Consider the following 24,930-nt stretch of genomic DNA (forward strand, 5'->3'; position numbering starts at 1 on the left):
TAGCAAGCAATGGCTTAATGAGATAAAAAAAAATAATTAGGGACTTAATATGTTCAATTAAAAGATCAAGGGCTTCCTGAATAAAAAAAAAAAAAGAAAGATAGGGGCCTAAAAATGTTTTTTTACCAATTATAAATATAGCTTTATATTTTTATAATGTACATATTTCTCCCCACATTTGTTTTTTTCTATATACACAACTATTATTTCGAGAGATCCGATGTCGTTTTAGTTTCACTTTCATTTCCATGCCAAATCGAAGAAGTATGACCCATAAAAATCAAAACGGGAAGACAGAGAAAACTAAGCGATTGCAAAATCAATAGATTGATTTGATGTAAAACACATCAATTTATATAGGAATTACACCTTTTTATTCGTCATATCACTATTAAGATCAAAATCACACAAGCAGCTACAAAACCTAGCCTGTTATACAAACTTATACTATAACCCCATTACCACACAATCGACTCGTGAATGGAATGAATGAATCATTAACACAAGATGAAAAATGTTCTAACATCAACTTATAAAATATATATATATATATATATATATATATATATATGAGAGAGAAAACCTATCTGTACAGCAGCAAGCCGAGCTACACAGTACAATGAAGGCAACACCACTTTGGAAGTCGGTCGACGAGCCATTTCAGGGGGCTTGGATGCTCATCTTCCTCAGAATATGAAGTTGGCAAAGGGAATTCGGAAGGTAAATGCCGGTGAAATGCATCCACAGCAGCTGCAACACCATCTTCGTTTTCTATCAATTTCGCTAATTCCATTGCTCGTGCTTTCACCTTCAAAACTTGGTGTTATTAATTCATGTACTAGCCCAGTATATATGCATTACGAGTTTAATACCACATGTTATACAAGTTTAATACCACATGTTATACAGCTCAATAGGTCAATCTATCGTTCGGCATTCGAATATGATCTCAAATCAAAATTTGAAGTGTAATATTGGAAAATTTCTGTATACATCAAAATTACCTCAGGCTGGAGCATGAATTGTATCGCATTTGAAAGGCTCTCCACAGTTAGCTGAGCTATAGGTATCGGTACAGGTCCTAGCCCTTGCTGATGTATCCTATCACCCCAGAAGAACTGGTCCCCGAAGAATGGTACTATGGTTGTTGGGCACTATACTCAACAAGTTTTACAACAGTCAATGTTAGCAACTAAGAGGAATGGTTCTAACTTATTAAGTAAATTCTACAGTATTATGACAAATTATTTCAAAGAATATTTTATTACCCCAGCTTTAAGTCCTGTAGCCGTTGTTCCAGCACCACCATGATGAACCTGCATAATTGTTTTTATCATGAGAAACTGTATATCATTCTACCAGAAGCATCACCGATAAGCCTATGTAAGTAGTTCACCTAATCACATCAAAGTTCCATACACGACGCACTTGCAATTACAAATGGCGATATTTGGTAAAACAATTAAAACTGCAGTTCACGTATAAGACCGTTAATCACAAACTGACGGATCTAGGGGGGTCGAGAGGGGGCTTGAGAACCCACTGGTCGCCGGAAAACTCCATTGGACCTATGTATGGAACTTTAATTTTTTAGGGGAAAGGCAACCAAAAAATTTCAATTAATCATCCATAGACATTGGAGCACTCTTTGTCAGTTCCTGGATTTGTGGCTGATCGCAAATCTCACAAATTAATTCAAGAGCTATTATATCAAACTGGGAAAGACCAATAACTCTCAGATGCAATCATCAAAAGCAAAAGGCCATACAACTGTTACTCTCATTCAAGATTTCACCTAATTGAGTATATGAAAAGACTCACCACAGCAGCGCATTGAGGAAACAACCAATCGTGCGGGCAATCCTCCAAAAGGAAGATATTATCCGGAACTTCAGTGACTGCAAGGGTTATACAATTAAATAATAAATATGCATTTGTTAATGTTCTTCAGGAATTCTGGAGATTTTTACACTCAAGAACTGATATAATGTCTAATACTTTTCCAAGAAACGGGAAAAAAATATGAAAGAAATGTACTCACGATTTCCTAGATCTCCCCAACCTCGATCTATTATTCCTCTTTGACCAGTGTCTTTCAGTGCCTCCATTATCATATCTGTAGTTTTCTTTGGATCATCAAGAGGCTGAACAATTAAGAATGCAATAGATTCAATTGAAGCCTACCCAAAGTATTCATGAACGAAAGAGAACAAAAAAAAGGATATAACTGCCAAATATGCATTGCATAAAGTAAAAGAAGATTTCACAGAATGGATAAGAGAAATGTGACGTCTCGATGTGAAGGATAGGAAAATTAATGTCAAAAAGGCATCTATTTATCACTTAGTCTTGATTGATGCAATACAATTAGTATCAATAAAACTTTGGCAAAAAGCATTAACTACAAATGGAAAAAACGCAATCTACCCCTCATGTTACACTTACAAGTTACACCACAAGAGCTAGCTAGAAACACTGATGCACAACCATGAAGAAATTCAAACAAAAATTTAGATGCCAGTAATCCACTATGCTACTGAGTTAAGAATTTGTATAGTATTTACCCTTTAAGCTTTTATCAGCAAAAAATTTACAGTTATACATGACTATGGAACTCAGCAGTCAATAATCTAGCACAAGGGTCCAGCTCATTCCTCAGTTGGCAACATATAAATTATAATACACTACTTTTAATAGCATTCAATCAAAGCGCAATGCCAAAAATGAATTTTGTGATCCCACATAAGATTGCTTTTAACAAATATCATCAACTATCATTTGACTTTGCAACAAATAAACAAGGCAATAAAAGCAATAACTACAATAACTGTTCTTGGAAAATCATCATACCATGCTTCCAAACCCAATATATATTGGTTCTGTGCCTTTCTGAATCCATTCACTGAATTCTTCTTTAGGTTCATATTTTGACCCAAGGTTTAAGAAACAATAACCAACAACATCAACCAAAGGACCCCAATCTGCAGGATAGGTATAAAGTCAAACCTTCAATTCAAACTATATATAGTATATATATGTAGTTATGTATGTAGGAATGTATGAGAAAAATGTACACTTAAATCATGTAGCAAAGTCAGGCAGCCACTGAACCTACTGAGATGATGGCTGGTATTCTAAGATTAGCATTCACAAACCCAGGATTACATGTAAATTACAAGGCATTTTGGTTTTCAATGTACCATATTTTTCTTCTTTTCTAATAACTTCGTTCAATTTTGCTATACATGCCTGTGCGATTGATGTTTGAATAACATAGACCTGATCATAGGCATAAGGGCCTGCCCAGCGTATACAAAAATGATGAGCTTGCACATTATGGCCTGAGCCAAGAACAATCTGAGGCCCAGCTAAGGCATCAGATACAAGCACATTCATGTATTTATTTATAGAGGCCACATTGGTAAGAAATGCCAGGAAACTTCAGGCCTGGCTTGGGCATAAGCAACAAATTTTTTGACTCAAACCCTGCCTTGCTTGCTAAATGATCATATTAGCTAAATAATCAAATGAGTTTGAAGACATCACACCCAACAAAATTGTCTTCATATGCTACGGATTCTGTCCTGTTACTGATTATGTTATCCTGAATACTGCTATCCTGTTCAGCAACCAGAACTGGAATCTGTGCTGCTAAACATCTGTCACCAAATATGATTACCTTTACCTGTTCAACATGTGCTTCTTCCATCTAGGTTAATGAGCATATTGAAGATACCAAAGATCTTTGTGATAATGATAAATCTATGAAGCATGTAAACTTAATATTGTTTACATGAATGTTTAAAGACCTTGATTAGTGACAAGTATTCAGTAGAGATATCATGACTGAATCTAGGGATGAATCCAGGTAGAGATGACTGAACCTAGCGTCCCCCTAACAGAGTGGTACTAAGTTAAGGTAAGAAAAATAACATTAAGATACTGTATGATCACTGAATATTAATAGCCGATAGACTGACATCAAGGTAATTGCCTTGCATCAATGACTTATGACAAAGAAAGACAAATTAACAACTATTGTCATGCATGAAAGGGATGCGAGAAAAAAATATAGCTTCCATAACAGGGGAAGAAGGAACTACATTACCATTTGGCTTTGGTACAAGATGGGGACTCCACATATAACCTGTTGGCAGGTGAGAAAGTGATCCATGGTACATGCTGAAGTAGGCAATAGGGGGAAGCTTCAATTTTCTTTTCCTAAACTCATTTATATATCCTCTTATTCCCCACCATATGAGTAAATCCACAACTACATAAGAGAGCTGCAACCAGTGAAATAAATGTTAATGATTTTTGTGAATTAACCCCATATTTGCTCATACAAAAGAAAAGATGGTTGATAAGATGTGAGAACATACCCAATAACCAGCACCTTGAGGAACACGGGCTAACGGGTGAGGAAATTCGTAGGTCGGCCTGCCTATTGAATATGGAAGTTAGAAGGAATACTTTCAAGTAAAAGTTAATAAATTAAAGCCTCAGTGGGAGAGCAAGTTTTTAGATCAAATTGGTCTCTCCTGATTTTTTAATTGCTGCATTTCAGTCTCAAAATAATCATTCCCCTTTTCATAAGCTATCAAGACTATGAAAATCATATAGCATTGACATATGATATACCCCATCTCAGCATCCCGCTCTCCCAATACAAGCCCCACAGTAAAGAACAATAATAAAATGAACATCCTACATATATGCTGCAAGTATTGATCTCAGGTTTCTTCATCCAAAAGCATACAGTGTTCCTCAATTTAAAACACTAAGTGTTAATTAAGAAAAATATACAACGAACTATCCAAGTCATATAAGGACACATCAAAATAAATAGCATAAAACTCAAGCAACCAATAGATGCATCTCTAACTAAAGCAAAATTAATCCAAATTATTTCTAACATTATTGTAATAAGAAATTGAAAATGGTGCTCCCCTTATCCTTTTCATTAATATAGGAAGCACTTAAGTATATCTTCAAAATAGTGACTATAGTTATCTTTAAAATACATGATATTCAAACGCAGATTCACATGCAAGGTAATTTGTAATTAATACTCACGTCCAAGGCATTGTGAAGAAAATGTGGATTGGTACACCAAGAGCTTCCGCAACGTGTACATGTCCTGCAACAATAGGTACAAGAATAAAATTTGCACATTTAAGTTGGACTATTCAATGCTTTAAACACAGAGCGGGTCAAGCTTCCGTCCTGTAGAATATTATATTAAACAGCTTTTTTTTTTATTGTCAACAAAACCTATTCCTGAACCAATAATTAGAGAACAAATAATACATCAAGCACTCAAACTTTTACCTCTCTAGAGAGTAAAAGAATTCAATCCAAATATAAAACGAAAGGACATCAATCATCTGAAATCTTGTTTTGATTACCAAAAGTGGGATTGAGCATAACAGTCAGTACATTTTTAAGTGTCGTAAATTTTTGTAATACTAGTAGTGATGGGGTCAAATGAAAAAGGATAATGTAAGAACATACGTAGTTCATTCAATCTGCATTTTAGGCATCCAGAGTTAATTCTAAAGTATACTAAGGCCAATCTACAAGCTAAAGACTTAAACTACTGCACAGAAAAGTAAACTTCCAACAGTATGCAAAAATGAAAGCAGATATAGGATAACAGGAGAGAAGACTTCATATTGCAGTTTTGGAGTAACTCACCATAGGCAGGAGGGTTTGCAATAATTGCCTGGGCTTTAAAAGGCACACCAGTTTCAACATCCGGTTCTGTGCATGCTGGAAGAAGAGACTCGATAATGGCTTTCAGCTGCTTCCTTTGCGTGGTTATTTCTCCTGGTCCAGATGGGATGAAACCTTTATTTCTGGCCATGTCTAAAAATTTGAAAAGGCTCAAATTTAGTACAGTAGTACAGTTTATTTTATAGGAACACAAAAAGAGGAAGAAGTAATCATGACCATATAAGACAAATTTGGGTATCTAAAAGAAGGCAAGGTATCCAAGGATATGTATGCAGATGAGATCTCAACAGAAAACCAATCTCATGCTTTAAACAGCATAACCAATTGAAACATGTTCTAAGCATGTGTTAATGCACTTTGCCACCAGTTCCTAAGAGGTGCATACAACTGTAAATGGAAAAGAGTGGGAAAAATGGAGGATACCAAGACGGGGATGGAAAGAATAAATTTTCCAGCCCCTACGCCAAAATAGAATAGGCCCCACAGGAGAAACTACACCTTGTGCTTAGGAGAGGCCAGTGTGCCTTGTAGGTAGTACTTTCTCCAGAACAAAATTATATTCCAATAGAACAGTAAGATAAAGGAATTCACAGATCAGGGACCTCTTACATCTTGCCAAAACTCGGGGATCACCACCAAGGGGATGAAATTCTACACCAGCTGACTTTACAAAACTGCGGAAGTTGGCATGGGTTGCCAACCTAACATGATGACCGAATTCCTGTAATAAACTATTAATCATTAAACATACACAAAACTAGTGATTAGTTAATTAAACTTGTTTATAAACCATCTTAAAGGAGTTAGGGGGCATGTGGCCTCGACAACAAACATTAATGATAATATAACAGTGCATCAAAATACAAAGGACTCTCATAAACAACTATATAGGTTGAGATTCTACAGCAGATATTTCACATCATCTATTCTTTTAAATACGAACAAAAACACTAATACAGCAATGGATGAAAATGGTTACAAAATGGAATGGATAGCTAAGGCTACGTGAAGAAAGAAATAACACTAATCAACAGACTATCATGAACATGCCTGAAGTCTCTTTGCAATAGCCAGAAAAGGCTGTACATCTCCTCTTGTTCCGACCACAAGAATGGCAATTGTCAACTTTGGAATTGATTTATTGGAAAACTCAACATTATCATCAACATGGAAGGATGTCCCTTCAACTGACCGAAGCTCCAACAACTCAGAAGCCACAGGTGCATTATTGTCAAAATCAACTTTCACAGTTCCATCATTTTGGATCTTGACTAGCTCGATGATTAGTTTTTTCTGAAGACCAATTTAGGGAAGAATCATGATCAATAGAGATAAAATAATACCCAAACCATAAAAGCAGACATTGAGGAAAAGGCAAATAGAATAAATTGTGGTACAGGTTCCTCGATAAAGCCCCTCATAGATCAACAAACTCATCAAATTTGCCTTAAAAAGCTGGTAATGAATTGTTTGAAAGAATAAAATATCCAAATCTTATTTATTAAGAAAATAAATAAGGTAGCAACAGAGGTAAGCTCTCTTTCTCTGAAGGGATAATATGAGGAAGAAATTTAATGTCATCAAGTATTCTTTTCAATAACCAGTGCAGTGGAATTGAAGGGGGAAGGAATATACCACTAAGGATAAAATAAATCATACAAAAGCATGCATACCAAATGTAAAATCAAGGATTTGAAGACCAAGTTACAATTATTGGTGCTATACACATCTCCATGCACACATGTAATAATAAGTTAGAAAACTAGCAGAGAATCCAATTACCTTTTCCTGATCTGACAGTCTATCCAATTTTAGCTCATACCAAGGCTTCTTCTCTGTCATGGATCTATAGAATGTAATATTATCCTGTCCATCAATCAGCGGATGTCTGCCAGAGAAAACTGGTGCAGTAGTGCAGTGCTCTAAGCCTTCAATATCAGATGCTTTGGGATCAGAGAACACATAAAAAAAACTCCTTTACATGTAATCATAATATTAAAAACAGAAGTTCAGCTCTACAGATTTGGACTAGAAACTACAGAGATGAATAGTAGAAAATTAATTCAATCACTACTCTATTTTTTAAAGGATGTAGTGTAAGAAAAATTTGTTTGTTTGCAAATATTTGTCATTTTAGAAAATCAAGAGAAATTTAAATATTATTTTCCAAATATGTATTGCACTTATCGTTGATTACAATAAAAGTAATAGAAATGTTAAGCATTTCAAAAAATATTATAGGAATATTATAGGGATTTTTTAGCAAACAACACTATCTTTAAGACATTTTAGTGACTTTCTTAAACCATGTGCCAAAACCTTAAATGGGCACCTTTCAAAAACAGAGTATTTTTTTTTTTTAAATGCCAACTATACACATATCTTATTTCACTCACAAAAAAATTAGATTCAAATATGCATGCAGAAAAATAATTGCAAGCACAAAAGATGCGAGTTAAAAATGTGAAGATGTTTATGTTTAATAAGGAATGAAGGTAATCTTCCACGGAAGAACCCACTTATCAGTAATCACCCTTATAACAATTTTTAAGAAACAGGCAGAAGAATCTTTCTGAAACTTTTTACAGAGATCATGTGAACATAAGCACAAATGACACATGGATAGATTTATGTGTTGGTTAATCATAAAACAAATAAAAATGATAGGCAGAAACACAATTAGAGATTTACTTATGGGGAGAGGGGCAGTTAAATGCTAGGAAGGATATGGCAAAACATTGATAGTAATAATTTATTACCAATATTTAAGAGGGAAAATTAAATAGTAAACTGAATTTTTCAAATAAAGCTGTAGGGATCACAAAAACTATATAAAGATTTTTTTGGCTCTTACTATTACATGAAAATGTCATATAACAGTGTAGGTCAAAACTCAAACCTCTGGTTTCAGAAAATTTTAAGGCTTTATGGCCCGTGGACAGGAAACACTTATCTCTACTCCTGATGACGGGCATATATTCCGGCAAATGACCACATAAAATAGACAGCGTGATGAATCATGCACCACAAAGGACTTCCATGGGAGGATTTATAATGGAATTGATACTATGCATACATTAAATTACTACTGCAGAAATATTATGCTTTTTACACAAGTACCATTATAAACATGTAATATGTAAATAGTAGGAAAGGAAGAAAGAAAAGAAAATGGGAGTTATGGAAAAAAAAAACTACTTGCACAAGTGTTCAAAACATTCTTAGCTGTTCTTTATTGTACTAATAGTCTTTTAGTTTCATGGATCTTTCATTTTAACCAAATGAGATCTAAGAAGTATTAATTTATTATGATTCTTTATATTTATATAAAAAAAAAATTCTTTCATAAAATCATATCCCTTAACATTTAAAAATGACAAAAAAAAAAATGTTTGGAACACAATGAGAAAAGCCGTATATGGAAAATTTATGTGAAAATTTAACAAAATGACAACTGAACATTATCTATCATATTTTTCAAACCGATGGTAATAACATCATAAAGAAAAGAATATATCAATATGTTAAACCCCAAACAACCAACAGACGAAACAAGTAAAAAAAGAATTAGAATACAAAGTTCAAGTATTCTATGTGCTTTTAAGTGAACTCCTGTCCTTTTCATTAAAGCAAATTATAAAGAGGATCCTATGAAAGCCAAAAGTAGCAGGAATTCGAAAGAATTTGGGAGAATGAAGAATAGGAAACTTATGAAAAATACCAAGATATGATGGTTCAGGTAGAAGCATCTCTCATCAGCTCAACTGAGCATGCAAGCCATAAAAATACAGGGCAGGAAAGGGCATGGTTAAATGCAAACCAAAAGTGGTGTTGTATTTTTCCGTCTGTGAACGTATGATCAATATTGCCAGAATATAACATACAAAATCACTTGCTATATATGAGATTTTTGACATATAGTAGCTTCTGGTTTATTTTCATATGAGATCCTAGGTGTATTACTGCACATTCAGAATCAAAATTCAAACTTTTTCTGTGACATTCCATAATTTCCTCTATGCAAGAGTGTAACAAAAATATGTGCATAACAATTTTCAAATTGAAAGAAGAAAAACATAGTTACTCGGCAATACATAAAAAATGTAGTTAACATTATAAGCAAGTTCCAAGATGCAGACCCAAATTGCAATTTAAAATGAATATCAAATCATTGAACTCCTTAATGAACAAACTACCAAATCAGAGTACGCCATCAATTTCTACCTTAATATTTGCTTGTTTAAATCATTTATAACAAATTTTGTTCAAGATAAACTAAAACTGAGTTCATGAGTTCATACCTCGACGAGGCAAAGAGCTAGCATTCAAATCGTTAGATTGGAAAACCTCTGAAGATGATGGAGTCTGCCCTGTACTTGTTTTCTCTATTTGCGCTTTGTCAAAAAGACCTGTTTTATTTTTTCCTGAATTTACCTTCATGTCTTCTTCTGTTTTAAGAAGAGGACTCTCTTCAAATTGTTCACTGGAAGAAACATATTCTACTCTAACTGATCCATCAACACCAGAAGTCTGTTCAAACCTCTTCTGCACTTCCTGGCTGCTGATAAGTCCCTCCTCTTCTGAACCCATTAATGGATGATCAACACCATTGCTTCCCATTTCATTAATGCTCAGTCTCAGTCGCGTAACAGAAGCAGATCAATAACTCTGACCCCTGATTTCAGATACCAGTAACTAAGTTCATCAAATTTGTCAAACTTTTGGCTTGATATGTGAAAGCAAAGAACCAACCACATATCACAGATTTACAACTCAAACACTAAATATCCAAATCCTTGAATACTCCAAATGCAAAACTCAAAGATACAAACCTTAAACCTAAAACTCTTTCCTGCAGTTCACAGTTCAAGGCATGAAAATAAAATCCAATTTCAGAACTCAGTAAACCCACAAGTCTAAAACCCTTATAGCAGCTCTCCCCATTCACCAAACTTCCCAAAATACTCCAGCACTACAGTTAAAAGACAAATAAACAAATAAAGGATTAAAAAAATCCCAAAATTCAAATGAAATTGGGAAATTAGAATTTTCCAATGAAACTTCAAGAACAGTTTCCAGAATTCAAATTCTTATAGTTACCAAAGAAAGCAAATTCCAGAACAGACAAAGACAAGACGAGTAGACGTCAAAAGAAGCTGGAATTGAAACTTTACGTACTGTTTTGGAACATAACCAAATAAAGAAGCAAGGAAACTACCATACCCACTAGTCAAAGACAACAAAAAGAACGTTAGGTCAACTTAATTTAGGAATTGAAAATCCAGGTTTAAAAGGTAATAAAGTTGAAAAAATAATCACGAATCACGATTAACACGAGACAATGGAAACACAGAAAACCGACGACAAAATCATGACTATTTAATTTAAATATTACTGATATGAATTGAAGTCTGTGAAATTTCTCTCTGTTCGTAGAGAAAAAAGAGGCGTTGCATTCATTAAATGCTTGGAAAAGAAAACACCAACTTACACCAATCATGATGGAATTTGATTGTGAAAAGGACTTTGGACTGAGTTGTAGTTTAAAGAATCAAAGACCAAAAGTTGATAAATTCCGGAATGGCAAGTGAGATGGTGATGATTACATTACAGGTGACTCCACTTCAGTTTCCTGAGCACAAACTGAAAACCTTAACAGAAAGACGAGACTGACTATTAAATGAAAATGAAAAGGTTGCAACTCTTCGAGGACGAAAATAAATGGACGAAATTATTAATTTTTTTAAACAAATAAAATAATAAAGGTACAGTAATAAAGTGTAATAATATCTCGAATAGTTAGAATTAAATATCAATAATTCTTTTTTTTTTTTTTGAAACAAAATATCAATAATTACTATTTTCAGTTACTTATACTGTCTATTATATATATTTAAATGAAAATCATAATTAATTATAAAATTCTAATTATATTATTAAAATTAATTTTTAATATATTACTATTTTTATATATAATAAACAAAATATAATTTTATATCATGATTTAAAATATTAGACTTTAAATAAATCTTAAATCTTAAATCTTTAAAATATATTAAAAATAATAATTTATTTAATTTTACATAATTCAAATTATCATTTAATTATGAATAATTTATTTAAAATGGAATTTCTAAATGAATTTTTCTATATTTTAATGTGTTTGAAGAGAAAAATAAAAGAAATAAAGTTTATAATATAAAAGGTTCAAATTTATCCAATTGTTTTTTAAAAAGTGTAAATTTACCTTTAACGTACGAAATAGTGTAATTTTATCTCTAACATTTCTTTTTTTTTTTTGGTAGAAAAGGAAAAGAAAAAACGAACAACAACAAACTACCCAGGAATTAGCCTAGGGAAGCTAACCCCAATCCTATCTTCTAAGAGAAGATGAGAGATGAAACTAGGGGAAACAGGAAGGGTAGTAACGCCTAACGTCCCTTCATGGCCCGCCGCCGCCAAGCGATCAGCAACACGATTCTGCTCTCTAAAAATGTGTCTGAACTCTACGAACTCAAAGGAGGAGCAAAGCCTTATAATAGCTTTGATGAGGTTGCGACTGTTAAGACCCATAGAATGATTCTCAGAAATCATTTTGATTGCTTCCAAATTATCAGACTCCACAGAGAGCCTCTTAACACCCAGCCTTTTAGTAAGATTGATTCCAGTAAGAATAGCCCAGAGCTCCGCAGAAAAGGAAGAACCCAACCCTAAATTCTGGGAGAACCCAGAAAGCCAGACGCCCCCTACATCTCTAAGCACACCTCCAGCCGCAATCTTACCGTTACTGAGGCAGGAACCATCAGTATTCAGCTTCACAACCCCCTCTCTTGGCCTGCTCCATCCCACGAGATGGACATCACAACACTGAGAGGCTCTGGCAAGGGACTCTCCTTTGAAACTATCGATAATAGAGAAAAGTTTTTTCGAGAAGAAATCAGCTAAGTTTGTCATAAAAACAGTTTTATCTCCAAAAATCTCCTCGTTTCTCCATTTCCAAACTTGGTGACAGATAATAGCAAAGAAAATGTCACCATGCTCCATGTATGGAAGCAACTTTCCTCTAACACCATCAGAGAACCAGTCGACCTCAGAATGTGCTATGAAGGAAGAGAAAATATGGTGTGGGAGAATTTTCCTCCAAACCTCTTTACTATTAGAGCAATCTCTAAGAGCATGGCACAAAGTCTCAATATGGCCTCTGCATCTACTGCAAGCTCCAGAATCAGCCAAGTGCCTTCTGTGCCTATCCGAATTAGTAAGAAGCCTGTCCTTAACGCCCAGCCACAGGAAACTCCTAATACGGAAAGGAACTTTAAGGGTCCAAATCGACTTCCACACATCCGAGGGAGGATCAGATCATATTTCTAAATAAGAGATTGATTTATAACTATTTGACTTGTTATTTAATTGTCTGATTCCACATTTCAAATATTAATTATGGTTAAAATATTTATTTTGTTACTATCACAATTACAAACATATTAGTAATATTTAAGTCTGTCAAATATAAGTTAATGATAAAAGTGTCTAAAATGTTTACTATGTGATATTGAACAAATATAACTCTGCCACGTGGAGCCTAAGAGGTCTGAACCAACTCTCAGAGCGTGTAACATCTCTTCAGCAAAATAAAGTAATACGACTATGTCAGAGATTAATTTAAGATCTATGATTGAGCCTTAACTATCAATTTAAACTTTTAGTATAACTGGTTTCATGACATGGTATCAAACCTTCTTAGACCAAATGGTCGAGGGTCCCAATAGACATTTGTACGTGGGGGTGTCAAAGATCAATATAAGATTTGTGGTTGAGCCTTAACTATTAGGTTAAACTTTTAGTTCAAATGGTTCTATGATAGACTGCATATCAGGAAGCTTGATACGGAAAGTCTTACTATACTCAGTCAAGGATCCAGTCATTACCACAATCACATCCAATCTTGAGAATCACTGTCCTAGTGGGCTTGAGGGAGATTAGACCTTGATATCTCAGCACACTTCCTCCTATCAACATGAGACACATGGCCCACCTGCTCCACAGCTCATAACCATCTTATATTCCTCGTCATCAATATAAATAGAGTAAGTGTAGCTCAAGGTTCACAAGTTTATTCATTCTATTAAGCTTATATTACAGCTTTTGTTTACTAGTTATGCTCATCCTCCAGTCCTTTCATAAACTAACTTAGGTATTGGAGCGGGTTCAACAAACGACGGTCCCTTTTTGACGTTGCTTCTGTGCAGTTGCAGGTTGACACGTGGACTCTCAAAATTCAACCACATCACTGTGTCATAAAAAAAGTTATAAACAATTTGTCGAAATGCATGAAATCTTTCCTGCTTATTAATAAACTTGTTTGGAAGATCCGATGTGGCATTCGAATAATTGACAAATCAGTTTGTTCAAATTTTATGTTAAATATGGATAAAATTGATCTTACTTGATGCATTCTCTATAACGATATGGTAAAATTTTATCTGAATTTAAAATCAATAGTTTAACAATGGATTTTTAAGAGAAATATATATTTAAAAAATACATATATCTTTAAAAAAAATGCGTATATGATTAAACAATTCAAAACATTTTTTTAAAAATTATTTTTATGGTCTGTTCTTAAAAATACTTAATTGTTTTGGTAGAATCATGATACTAATTGTAGGCATATTCATTAGGTTAGTTAGAAAAAACTGTGTTTGCCGAAGAAAGAGAGTGGGTTGGGATTCAGGAATATATTTGCTTTTAATCTTGCTCTTTTTGCAAAGCATGTGTGGCAGATGATTGAATATTTCCGAATTCACTATGTTCACTAGTTTTTAAACATAAGCATTTTCCCAGACAAGGACTTACGGAAGCAAATAGTGGTTTTTGTGCAAGTCGATCGCAGCTTGCTAAAGGCAAGGTAGATTATAATAGATGGGAGTTGTTAGAGAATTGCTAAAGGACGAGCTATTAATTTACTACATTCACAATGGATTTCAAATATACCCTGTAATCGTCCTCTATTTCTATTAAATTGAACACCATCTCAATATGTTTCCTACATGATTGATTTTGATTTTTTTTCCTTCAGATGTTGCAAAGGCCATTCTGCGAATTCCATTAAGCATGCGAAATAGGACTGATTCTTTATTCTGGGTCCATTCTAAAATAGTTGAATATTTGGTGAAATCTCTTGAATAAGGGTATTATTTTGCAAATTAACTCAAATTAACTCAAATATGTAGTGAAACTCTTAGCTTGTTGGTTGAGAGCTTACCTATGACCCTAGAGGTCATGGGTTTGAATCACATGGGTGAGGTGGGTTGAGAGTTTTTCTTTGTCTTTTTAATGTAATTTTTCTTTGTTTAATGTAAGTGCATTGCGCACAACTTTTTTTTTAAACAAAACTCAAATTTGTGGAACATTCAAGCACCGACAAAGTTTCTTCATACTGTCTGGCACGCGGCTAAAAATGTTTTGTATTGCTTTCAAAATCTCTTGAATAAGGGTATTATTTTGCAGGGTCAATGTTGCTTTTGTGGTTACCATGTCGAATCTCTTATTCACCTTTTCAAAGAATGTCCTGTATCAAGCAAATATTGAAAACATACAAATTTTAGTATTGTTGTTTATAGGGAGTCGAGCTTGAATTATTTGGATTGGTTTGTTTCGGTTTAACAGAAATTATCAGGAGTGGATTTTGCTATTTTTTGCGGAATTATCTCTTCTTTATGGTATGAATGGAATCAATTAGTTCATGGTCAGGTTCGGCTAGGGGTGGTACAGTCGATAGGTGCAGGTTTTGGGTTGATGTCCGGTTCCTTCATGGGAACACAAATTCAAGTCAGGGTGCAGTTTAGGAGGAACGAATCAATATTGCCCTGAGTCGTTGGTTTACCACCACTGCTGCTAGTTTAAAAGTTGAACTGTGATGCTGCTTACTTGGTGCAGAATAGGAGCTGTGCATTCGGGTTCGTTGTATGTGATAACATTGGATTAGTGTTCTTCTCCGATGGTGGCCCTTTAAGTACAGCTTCCTCTGCACTGCATGCGGAGTTGATAACGCTTTTGCAGTCGATTATTCGGGAAGCGGGTTTTACTTTTGTTCTAGTGGCATCTGATTCATTATCTACGATCAAGCTGCTTAAGGATATTAAGGAATTGGTTGGGTATAATTATTGAAGATATTTTAGAAGATGCACATTCTTTTACTTCAATTGAGTTTACCCATGAGAGATATCAAGCAAACTTTGTCACTCATATTCCCGCGGCTTAGGCAGTTTCTCTTTCACAATTGGATATTCTTGACGAAGATTTCCTGTCACGTCCGTGACTAAATTTCTAGAATTTATATTTTGATATTAGTATATATGATCATTATTAGGTGTGTGATTTTTATTTGGTGCTATAGGATAAGTTTGGAGTTAATTCGATGGTTTTAAGTGTAAATTAAACATTTAAGATAATTTTTGAAAGATTATATAAAGATAGAGGATCAAACTGGATATTCGCCAGATTTGATATATATAAATGGATATCTGGCGAAGAGGCAAGAATTATCCATGTTTTTTTGTATTTTTTTTATATTCATTTTCTGATTCATCAATTTTCTCTGAACCGTTTCTTCACCGTTTCTTTGATTTACGGATATTCGACCGTTCGAATCACTCGAAATTAGAAACATAGCATCCTTATATATAGATCTAAGTCCTAGTCGAAGAGTTTTTGAGTTTCGACAATGTTTGGAGGGAAATGGCTTAGACAGAGTTTAGAGGCGAATTGAACGGGTTTGTGGTTTTCAATTAATAGCCAAGGTAAGTAACTATCAACTATATTTTGAGTTTGATAAATATATATATATATATATATATAATCAAAGGATTTACAGAAATTGATATTTCAGGGTTTATACGGGTATTTTGTAAACTTGGGGTTTTCCACGATTTTGCTTTTTATTGTGATATTACGGTTCAAATGAAGCTAATGATTATGCTTCTATGTGAATTTCGGATTTTACTTGATTATGTTGCTTTAAGGCTTGATTTGATTGATTTACAGATATACGTATATGTTTTTGGTTTCAATATATATCTATATTGAACAAAATGAAGTTGATGATTTCTTACGAATTGTTTTGGATTGAGAAATCTATTACGGTTATTATTTTGGGTTGAAGTCCAAATAGGATTTTTATGATACAAAATGGCTAATTGTAGCCAAATGATTTTTGGTTATGAAATAGTTTGGAATTTGATTGTGAAAGGATATTTGGGCACGTTATGATTTTATGATAGATGAAAAAAGTTATTTCGAGTTGAAGTTTGTGTGATTATGGTTTCAGTTTATATAAGGATCCAATTGAGTGTTTATAGGTCAAACAAGAAAATAGAATCCTATCATAGATTTATTGACTTTTATGGGTGTTAAAATATTATTTGAAATTTGAAGAAGACAGAAAAATATATTGATTGTCGTAATTTAGGTACTGAGAAACAATTAAGTTTATTTGGTTGGATTGATGGTATATATAGTGGTGAGAAAAAAATAGCATGTTAGCTTAACTGATTTTGAAGAGTTAAATGGAGAATTATAGGAGTGATGTTGATCTTAAGAGTTTATGAAATGACTCTTATTGATAGGAAATTGTATCATCAAAATGACGTTTATATTGGTGATGTTGATGTTGATGTTGAGGTTTATGAAATGACTTTTATAAGAGTGGTGATAATGTTGATGCTAATGATTGAATATTATAATATACATAGTTATTGGAGTGAAAATTTATAGATTTACGTATTAATATGATGAAATATGATTATAGGTGTATGATGTTTATTGATTGGAATTATTTGAAGTTTAAGAAAATTATAATATCGTACATATTAGCGGTTCAAAAGTTGGTTTTTATAGCTGATAGTTTCTTACTGAGATTTTTGTCTCACGTTTTAAAATGTTTTAATGTTTTTAGGTGAGAAAGTACATGATAGAGAGAGAAGGTTACCGCCCGATTAGGCGAGGTTTGGAAGTTGGATGCTTATTGTCAGAATTATGGTTAGAACGTTGGTATTGCAATTGTAATATAATGATATGTGGATAAATTGGAGACTCCTAAGTATTGATTATTATCTTTACATTTCACGCCCGATGCCGATTGAGGTCATTTAGGGTCGGGTGTGACATTTCCCCTCTATTATTTCAACTTGTATTCGAAATGACTTTGTATCTTTTGTTTAGTAATACAGTTTCTAAGAAAAACACTTAACTGTCACCACTATTACTTTAATATCCATAATGATATTTAATATTCATAATAATATTAATTTAGTCTAATTTCCCTATTTATTTATTTGTATTTTTATAATGATAAATTTCTTTTTATAGATTGATAAAATACTTCTTTCTTCATTAATATTGGTTATTCAACAAAAGCTTTTATGAATGATATTATCTAAAACCATGATTTGATCCATGGATAGTAGGTTTTTTTTATGGATCTTGTTCATCAACATAAACTTAGTATCATTTTCATTTCTGAGACTCGCATTTATCTGAATTGTTTAGATGTACTTCAAAAAAGAATTAAGTTTGCTAGGTGTGTGAGGGTTGATGCGAAAGAAGGAGTGACAGTTTGGGTATGTTCTGACATTTGTTGTCACACCCGACCCTAAATGACCTCAATCGGCATCGGGCGTGAAATGGAAAGATAATAATCAATACTTAGGAGTCTCCAATTTATCCACATATCATTATATTACAATTGCAATACCAACGTTCTAACCATAATTCTGACAATAAGCATCCAACTTCCAAACCTCGCCTAATCGGGCGGTAACCTTCTCTCTCTATCATGTACTTTCTCACCTAAAAACATTAAAACATTTTAAAACGTGAGACAAAAATCTCAGTAAGAAACTATCAGCCATAAAAACCAACTTTATTTAACATAGCTACATATATACCTTTAGAAAGGGATTTAATCAAAACCTTATAAAATATTATAATCAAATAAGCGTTTTATCAAACCAAATCGTAATCAATCAAACGTAAAACCTTATATCAAAATCAATCATAACGGAAAACATAATCCAAATGAACTTAAAACATTGAATCCATCATCGAGTTTCTCCCCTTAAGTATCAATACATAACCACATATATAATCGAGACGTCTCTTAACATTGCCTATCCCATATGGTCTTACCCAACACTTCGCTGCCATACCCAATAGGTCTTAAGACTGTGTACACAGGCCATGTCCCTCACTGAACATGGTCTTCAAATATAAAACCACCGATCCGGATTACTCTAGATGGATATAAAATCATAAAATCATAATGTGTTCAAATATCATTTCACAATCAAATTCCAAACTATTTCATAACCATAAATCATTTGGCTTCAATTAGCCCTTTTGTATCATAAAAATCATATTTGGACTTCAATCCAAAATAATAACAACAATAACCGCAATAGATTTCTCAATCCAAAAACAATTCGTAAGAAATCATCAAATTCATTTTGTTCAATATAGATATATATTGAAACAAAAAATATGTATATATGTAAATTAACCAAATTAAGCCTTAAATCAACATAATCAAGTAAAATCTGAAATTTACATAGAAGCATAATCAATAGCTTCATTTGAACCGTAATTTCACAATAAAAGCAAGATCGTGAAAAATTCTAATTTTATAAAATTCCTGCAGAACCTTCAAATATCAATTTCTGAAACTTCTTTGATTATATATATATCTATATACATAAACCTCAAAATATAGTTGATAGTTACTTACCTTGGCTATTAATTGAAAACCACAAACCCGTTCAATTCGCCTCTAAACTCTGTCTAAGCCATTTCCCTCCAAACATTGTCGAAACTCAAAAACTATTCGACTAGGACTTAGATCTATATATAAGGATGCTATGTTTCTAATTTCGAGTGATTCGAACGGTCGAATATCCGTAAATCAAAGAAACGGTTCAGAGAAAATTGATGAATCAGAAAATGAATATAAAAAAAAAACAAAAAACATGGATAATTCTTGCCTCTTCACCAGATATCCATTTATATATATCAAATCTGGCGAATATCCAGTTTGATCCTCTATCTTTATATAATCTTTCAAAAATTATCTTAAATGTTTAATTTACACTTAAAATCATCGAATTAACTCCAAACTTATCCTATAGCACCAAATAAAAATCACACACCTAATAATGATCATATATACTAATATCAAAATATAAATTCTAGAAATTTAGTCACGGACGTGACAATTCTCCCCACCTTAAGAAATTTCGTCCTCGAAATTCATATTCTCTAATCGAAATTTTCTTCCTCAAATCATCTCCAAGCTCATGAAGTTATTTCTAATTATCAAGATTCCTCATAATCATCATGAGACCACAATCCTTCCATTAACTTCATCATTTATCAGTATCGACATCTTTGTAACAATCATTTAAAACGTCAACCTAGTTAATTCAATCACCAATAAATCCACAATAAAACTTCAAATATCATATATTCAATTTTATATGATATGATACACTTTATATTCGTATTTTTCTAACATACACCAAATCTCACTTTAATAAATTTAAATCACAATTGATTCCATCAATTGCATATATATCAAATAAATTCACCTATCTCCAAGTTTTATAGACTTCAACAATATCACTTTTGAACCGCTAATATGTACGATTTTCTTACACTTCCAATAATTCCAATCAATAAACACCATACACCTATAATCATATTTCATCATAATAATACTTAAATCTATAATTTGTCACTCCAATAACTATTTATATTATAATTTTCAATCATTAGCATCAACATCATCATCACTCTTATAAAAGTCATTTTATAAACCTCAACATCAACATCACCATTTAAATTTCAGATCTCATTTATTCAACTTAAGGTTCTCTAACACACTAATTTCATGTTATAATCTCTCAATCATGAATTAACTTCCAATACCATTAAATGAAACCTCCATATTTTATCTTCCTCAATCTCAAATCTCTTATCTTCAATTTATCACTTTATCATTTCATCAATCTCCTATAGTCCTAAGAAGACCAACTTATCATGTAAACCAGTAGCAATGTCTCTTAAATAAGGAAAAAAATCAAAGCAAAAACCAAATTCTGGTTTAACGCGAAAATGACCAACATATGCCGTTTTCAGCATCACTTTTTCATACGGAGTCCGATTAAGGCGATTCAAAAACCATTGGAAACGTAAGATAATAATAAAGAAATTTCATGTAGGACTCCATGACAGATTCGGCCTATATCTGGTCTAAAAATGCATCACAAGATTTGGGTACGAATCTGATTTTTCAGCAGCACCTATATAGACAATTCTCTATATCTCTAGCTCAAAGTTATGACTTACTCATAACCCATATCACCAAATATCAAATAATTTACTATTTTTCATACACTCAATATGTTACTAACCATCAAATCTCATGTCTAGCCCTCATTAGCTAGTCACTAAATCCTCGAAAAATTTCAAATTATGTTTTTAGCTATCACCAAATATTCATATTCCTCAATTACTATCGATTATTTCTTAGATATCATCAAATATCGATATTCCTCAATTATTATCAACCTTAGGTCCGAAGAATTTAACCTAGAGCTCTGATACCAAACTGTCACACCCGACCCTAAATGACCTCAATCGGCATCGGGCGTGAAATGGAAAGATAATAATCAATACTTAGGAGTCTCCAATTTATCCACATATCATTATATTACAATTGCAATACCAACGTTCTAACCATAATTCTGACAATAAGCATCCAACTTCCAAACCTCGCCTAATCGGGCGGTAACCTTCTCTCTCTATCATGTACTTTCTCACCTAAAAACATTAAAACATTTTAAAACGTGAGACAAAAATCTCAGTAAGAAACTATCAGCCATAAAAACCAACTTTATTTAACATAGCTACATATATACCTTTAGAAAGGGATTTAATCAAAACCTTATAAAATATTATAATCAAATAAGCGTTTTATCAAACCAAATCGTAATCAATCAAACGTAAAACCTTATATCAAAATCAATCATAACGGAAAACATAATCCAAATGAACTTAAAACATTGAATCCATCATCGAGTTTCTCCCCTTAAGTATCAATACATAACCACATATATAATCGAGACGTCTCTTAACATTGCCTATCCCATATGGTCTTACCCAACACTTCGCTGCCATACCCAATAGGTCTTAAGACTGTGTACACAGGCCATGTCCCTCACTGAACATGGTCTTCAAATATAAAACCACCGATCCGGATTACTCTAGATGGATATAAAATCATAAAATCATAATGTGTTCAAATATCATTTCACAATCAAATTCCAAACTATTTCATAACCATAAATCATTTGGCTTCAATTAGCCCTTTTGTATCATAAAAATCATATTTGGACTTCAATCCAAAATAATAACAACAATAACCGCAATAGATTTCTCAATCCAAAAATAATTCGTAAGAAATCATCAAATTCATTTTGTTCAATATAGATATATATTGAAACAAAAAATATGTATATATGTAAATTAACCAAATTAAGCCTTAAATCAACATAATCAAGTAAAATCTGAAATTTACATAGAAGCATAATCAATAGCTTCATTTGAACCGTAATTTCACAATAAAAGCAAGATCGTGAAAAATTCTAATTTTATAAAATTCCTGCAGAACCTTCAAATATCAATTTCTGGAACTTCTTTGATTATATATATATCTATATACATAAACCTCAAAATATAGTTGATAGTTACTTACCTTGGCTATTAATTGAAAACCACAAACCCGTTCAATTCGCCTCTAAACTCTGTCTAAGCCATTTCCCTCTAAACATTGTCGAAACTCAAAAACTATTCGACTAGGACTTAGATCTATATATAAGGATGCTATGTTTCTAATTTCGAGTGATTCGAACGGTCGAATATCCGTAAATCAAAGAAACGGTGAAGAAACGGTTCAGAGAAAATTGATGAATCAGAAAATGAATATAAAAAAAAACAAAAAACATGGATAATTCTTGCCTCTTCGCCAGATATCCATTTATATATATCAAATCTGGCGAATATCCAGTTTGATCCTCTATCTTTATATAATCTTTCAAAAATTATCTTAAATGTTTAATTTACACTTAAAACCATCGAATTAACTCCAAACTTATCCTATAGCACCAAATAAAAATCACACACCTAATAATGATCATATATACTAATATCAAAATATAAATTCTAGAAATTTAGTCACGGACGTGACATTTGTTGTTGATGATTAAAATTCTAAATTATCATCGGAATTTTGTGGATGCAAAAGTCAATTTGGGAGCTAGTATACCCTAGTGGTTTACTGGTTATTACGGGATGCATGAGCATGATCGTCGGTCTGCTTCTTAGGATCCGCTGTGTATTTTTTCGGGCGGTTACGCTCTACCTTACTGGTTGCATGAGATATTTTAATAATCTCTTTTTGGCTTCTAAAAAATGGGAGAATCTCACATCCTAATTAGTTGTTACAAGGGTTTCAGAAAGCTACTTCTGATAGTGGTCCTTGTGATTTGGGATCCATAGTTAACTAAGTGGTGGTTGATGGTGTGACTTCCTCAAATTATGATCTAGCTGAATTTGGAGTTATTATTGTCAAGGAGCGCAGAGAGTTAATTTGTCAACATCCAAATCTTAGAGTGACGTTTATTCCCAGGTTAGCGAATGAAGCAACCCATGTAATGGTTAGACATGCTTTTTTCAGTATTAATCTATTTTTTTCTGTAATTGTTCCTGGTTGGCTTGAGAATACTTTATGTAAGGATTTTGTTTATGAGTAATAATGAAGTCTTTTTCTTTAAAAAAAAATAGAAACACAATAAAGGAAACAACTTAATTATATTTTTCACTTTTATAAAAAAGATACAATAGTACTTATTTTAAATTATGCAAGACTTTTAAGACTATATTTTTTTTTCTTAATAATAACATATTGAAAACAAGAATAATATATATAATTACATATTTTATATTTCACATGTTAAAATTTAAATATGTAAGTTTCTTGTTTATTATATATATATATATATATATATATTAAAATAGTAAATTATGCATTATAACGCATCGCATCGCATACGTTACTATAGGTTGAACACTACAAAAATAAATCCTAAATTTTATATTCTAAAATATAAACCTTAAATTCTAAAATAATAATCATAACCCTAAATCTAAATAAATGATGTGACATTAAATTATTAGTCAAATATACAAATAACGTGGTGCACCAGATGTATAATATAATTTCATTATATAATAAAATTTTAATTTTTATAATTTATTTTGAATTTTTTTAGCTTTTTATTTATTTATGCTCTTTTCATAATTTTTTGGTAAAAAATGTAAAAAAGGCACGAACCGATTTAATAAAAAAAATGCATATGGTGCATTCTACGGGTTTGATACTAGTTTATATAAAAATATAGGCATAATACTTATTTTCCTCTTAAATTGAAACCTCAAAATCAATTAGAATCTTAAACTATCAAAATCATCAATTAAAATCTCTAAACTAAGTAAAAATTATCAATTGAGTCCTTATATTATTCTAAAATCAGAAACTATTTAACATGAACTGTAATGATATTTGTGTTTGTTCAAAATGGATTTGAGGAAAAGAGTCTGAAACTGTTCAACTGAATGATTTTCGATGACGATTCAATTGATGAATTTTACTTAGTTCGGAGACCTGATTGATGATTTTAATAGTCTAATGTCCTAATTGACTTTGAAGTTTTAGTTTGGGAATCCAAATGAATATTATGCCAAAAATATATATTTATTTCATTAGAGAAAAAGATAAAAAATAATAAAATAGTCTCATCTAAATTAAGAACAGAATTCGATAATAAAATTCAAATAAAGTAAAAAAAATTACGATGAAATAAAAAGAATCCATAAAAAAATAAAAACAAATCTTTTAACAACAATTTACTGATTGAGAAGGTAGGAGCTTTTCTAGGAGAGAAAAATTGAAGAAACCAAAAGGATATAAATAAAATAAAGGTCTTTTAAAAAAAATAAAAATAAAGGTCAGAATTATTTTATTCTTTTACTTTTATTATATTGATACAAAATTAAAGTGTAATGATATCATCTTTATTATAT

The 24,930-nt window shown here is 32.3% G+C and overlaps 1 protein-coding gene across 2 annotated transcripts; it reads right to left on the reverse strand.

The window, feature by feature from the left end:
• Positions 1 to 309: 309 nt before the first annotated feature.
• Positions 310 to 11,436, reverse strand: LOC136235561 (sterol 3-beta-glucosyltransferase UGT80B1). 2 transcript variants are annotated; one of them, XM_066025298.1, is made up of 16 exons: positions 10,837 to 11,164; positions 10,569 to 10,708; positions 10,038 to 10,411; positions 7,519 to 7,664; positions 6,787 to 7,029; positions 6,346 to 6,457; positions 5,698 to 5,868; positions 5,077 to 5,140; positions 4,383 to 4,440; positions 4,109 to 4,286; positions 2,851 to 2,981; positions 2,042 to 2,144; positions 1,822 to 1,898; positions 1,269 to 1,316; positions 1,005 to 1,154; positions 310 to 808 (listed from the first exon to the last, which is right to left on the reverse strand). In XM_066025298.1, exons 3-16 carry the CDS (start codon positions 10,354 to 10,356, stop codon positions 608 to 610), a joined length of 2,001 nt encoding a protein of 666 aa, XP_065881370.1. In that variant the 5' UTR covers positions 10,357 to 10,411; positions 10,569 to 10,708; positions 10,837 to 11,164; the 3' UTR covers positions 310 to 607. The 2 variants fall into 2 exon arrangements, with proteins under 2 accessions (XP_065881370.1, XP_065881369.1); XM_066025297.1 differs by lacking the exons at positions 10,569 to 10,708; positions 10,837 to 11,164 and adding an exon at positions 11,228 to 11,436.
• Positions 11,437 to 24,930: the final 13,494 nt, after the last annotated feature.

The sequence above is a fragment of the Euphorbia lathyris genome, chromosome 7 (assembly GCF_963576675.1).
Source record: "Euphorbia lathyris chromosome 7, ddEupLath1.1, whole genome shotgun sequence".
Classification (NCBI taxonomy): domain Eukaryota; kingdom Viridiplantae; phylum Streptophyta; class Magnoliopsida; order Malpighiales; family Euphorbiaceae; genus Euphorbia; species Euphorbia lathyris.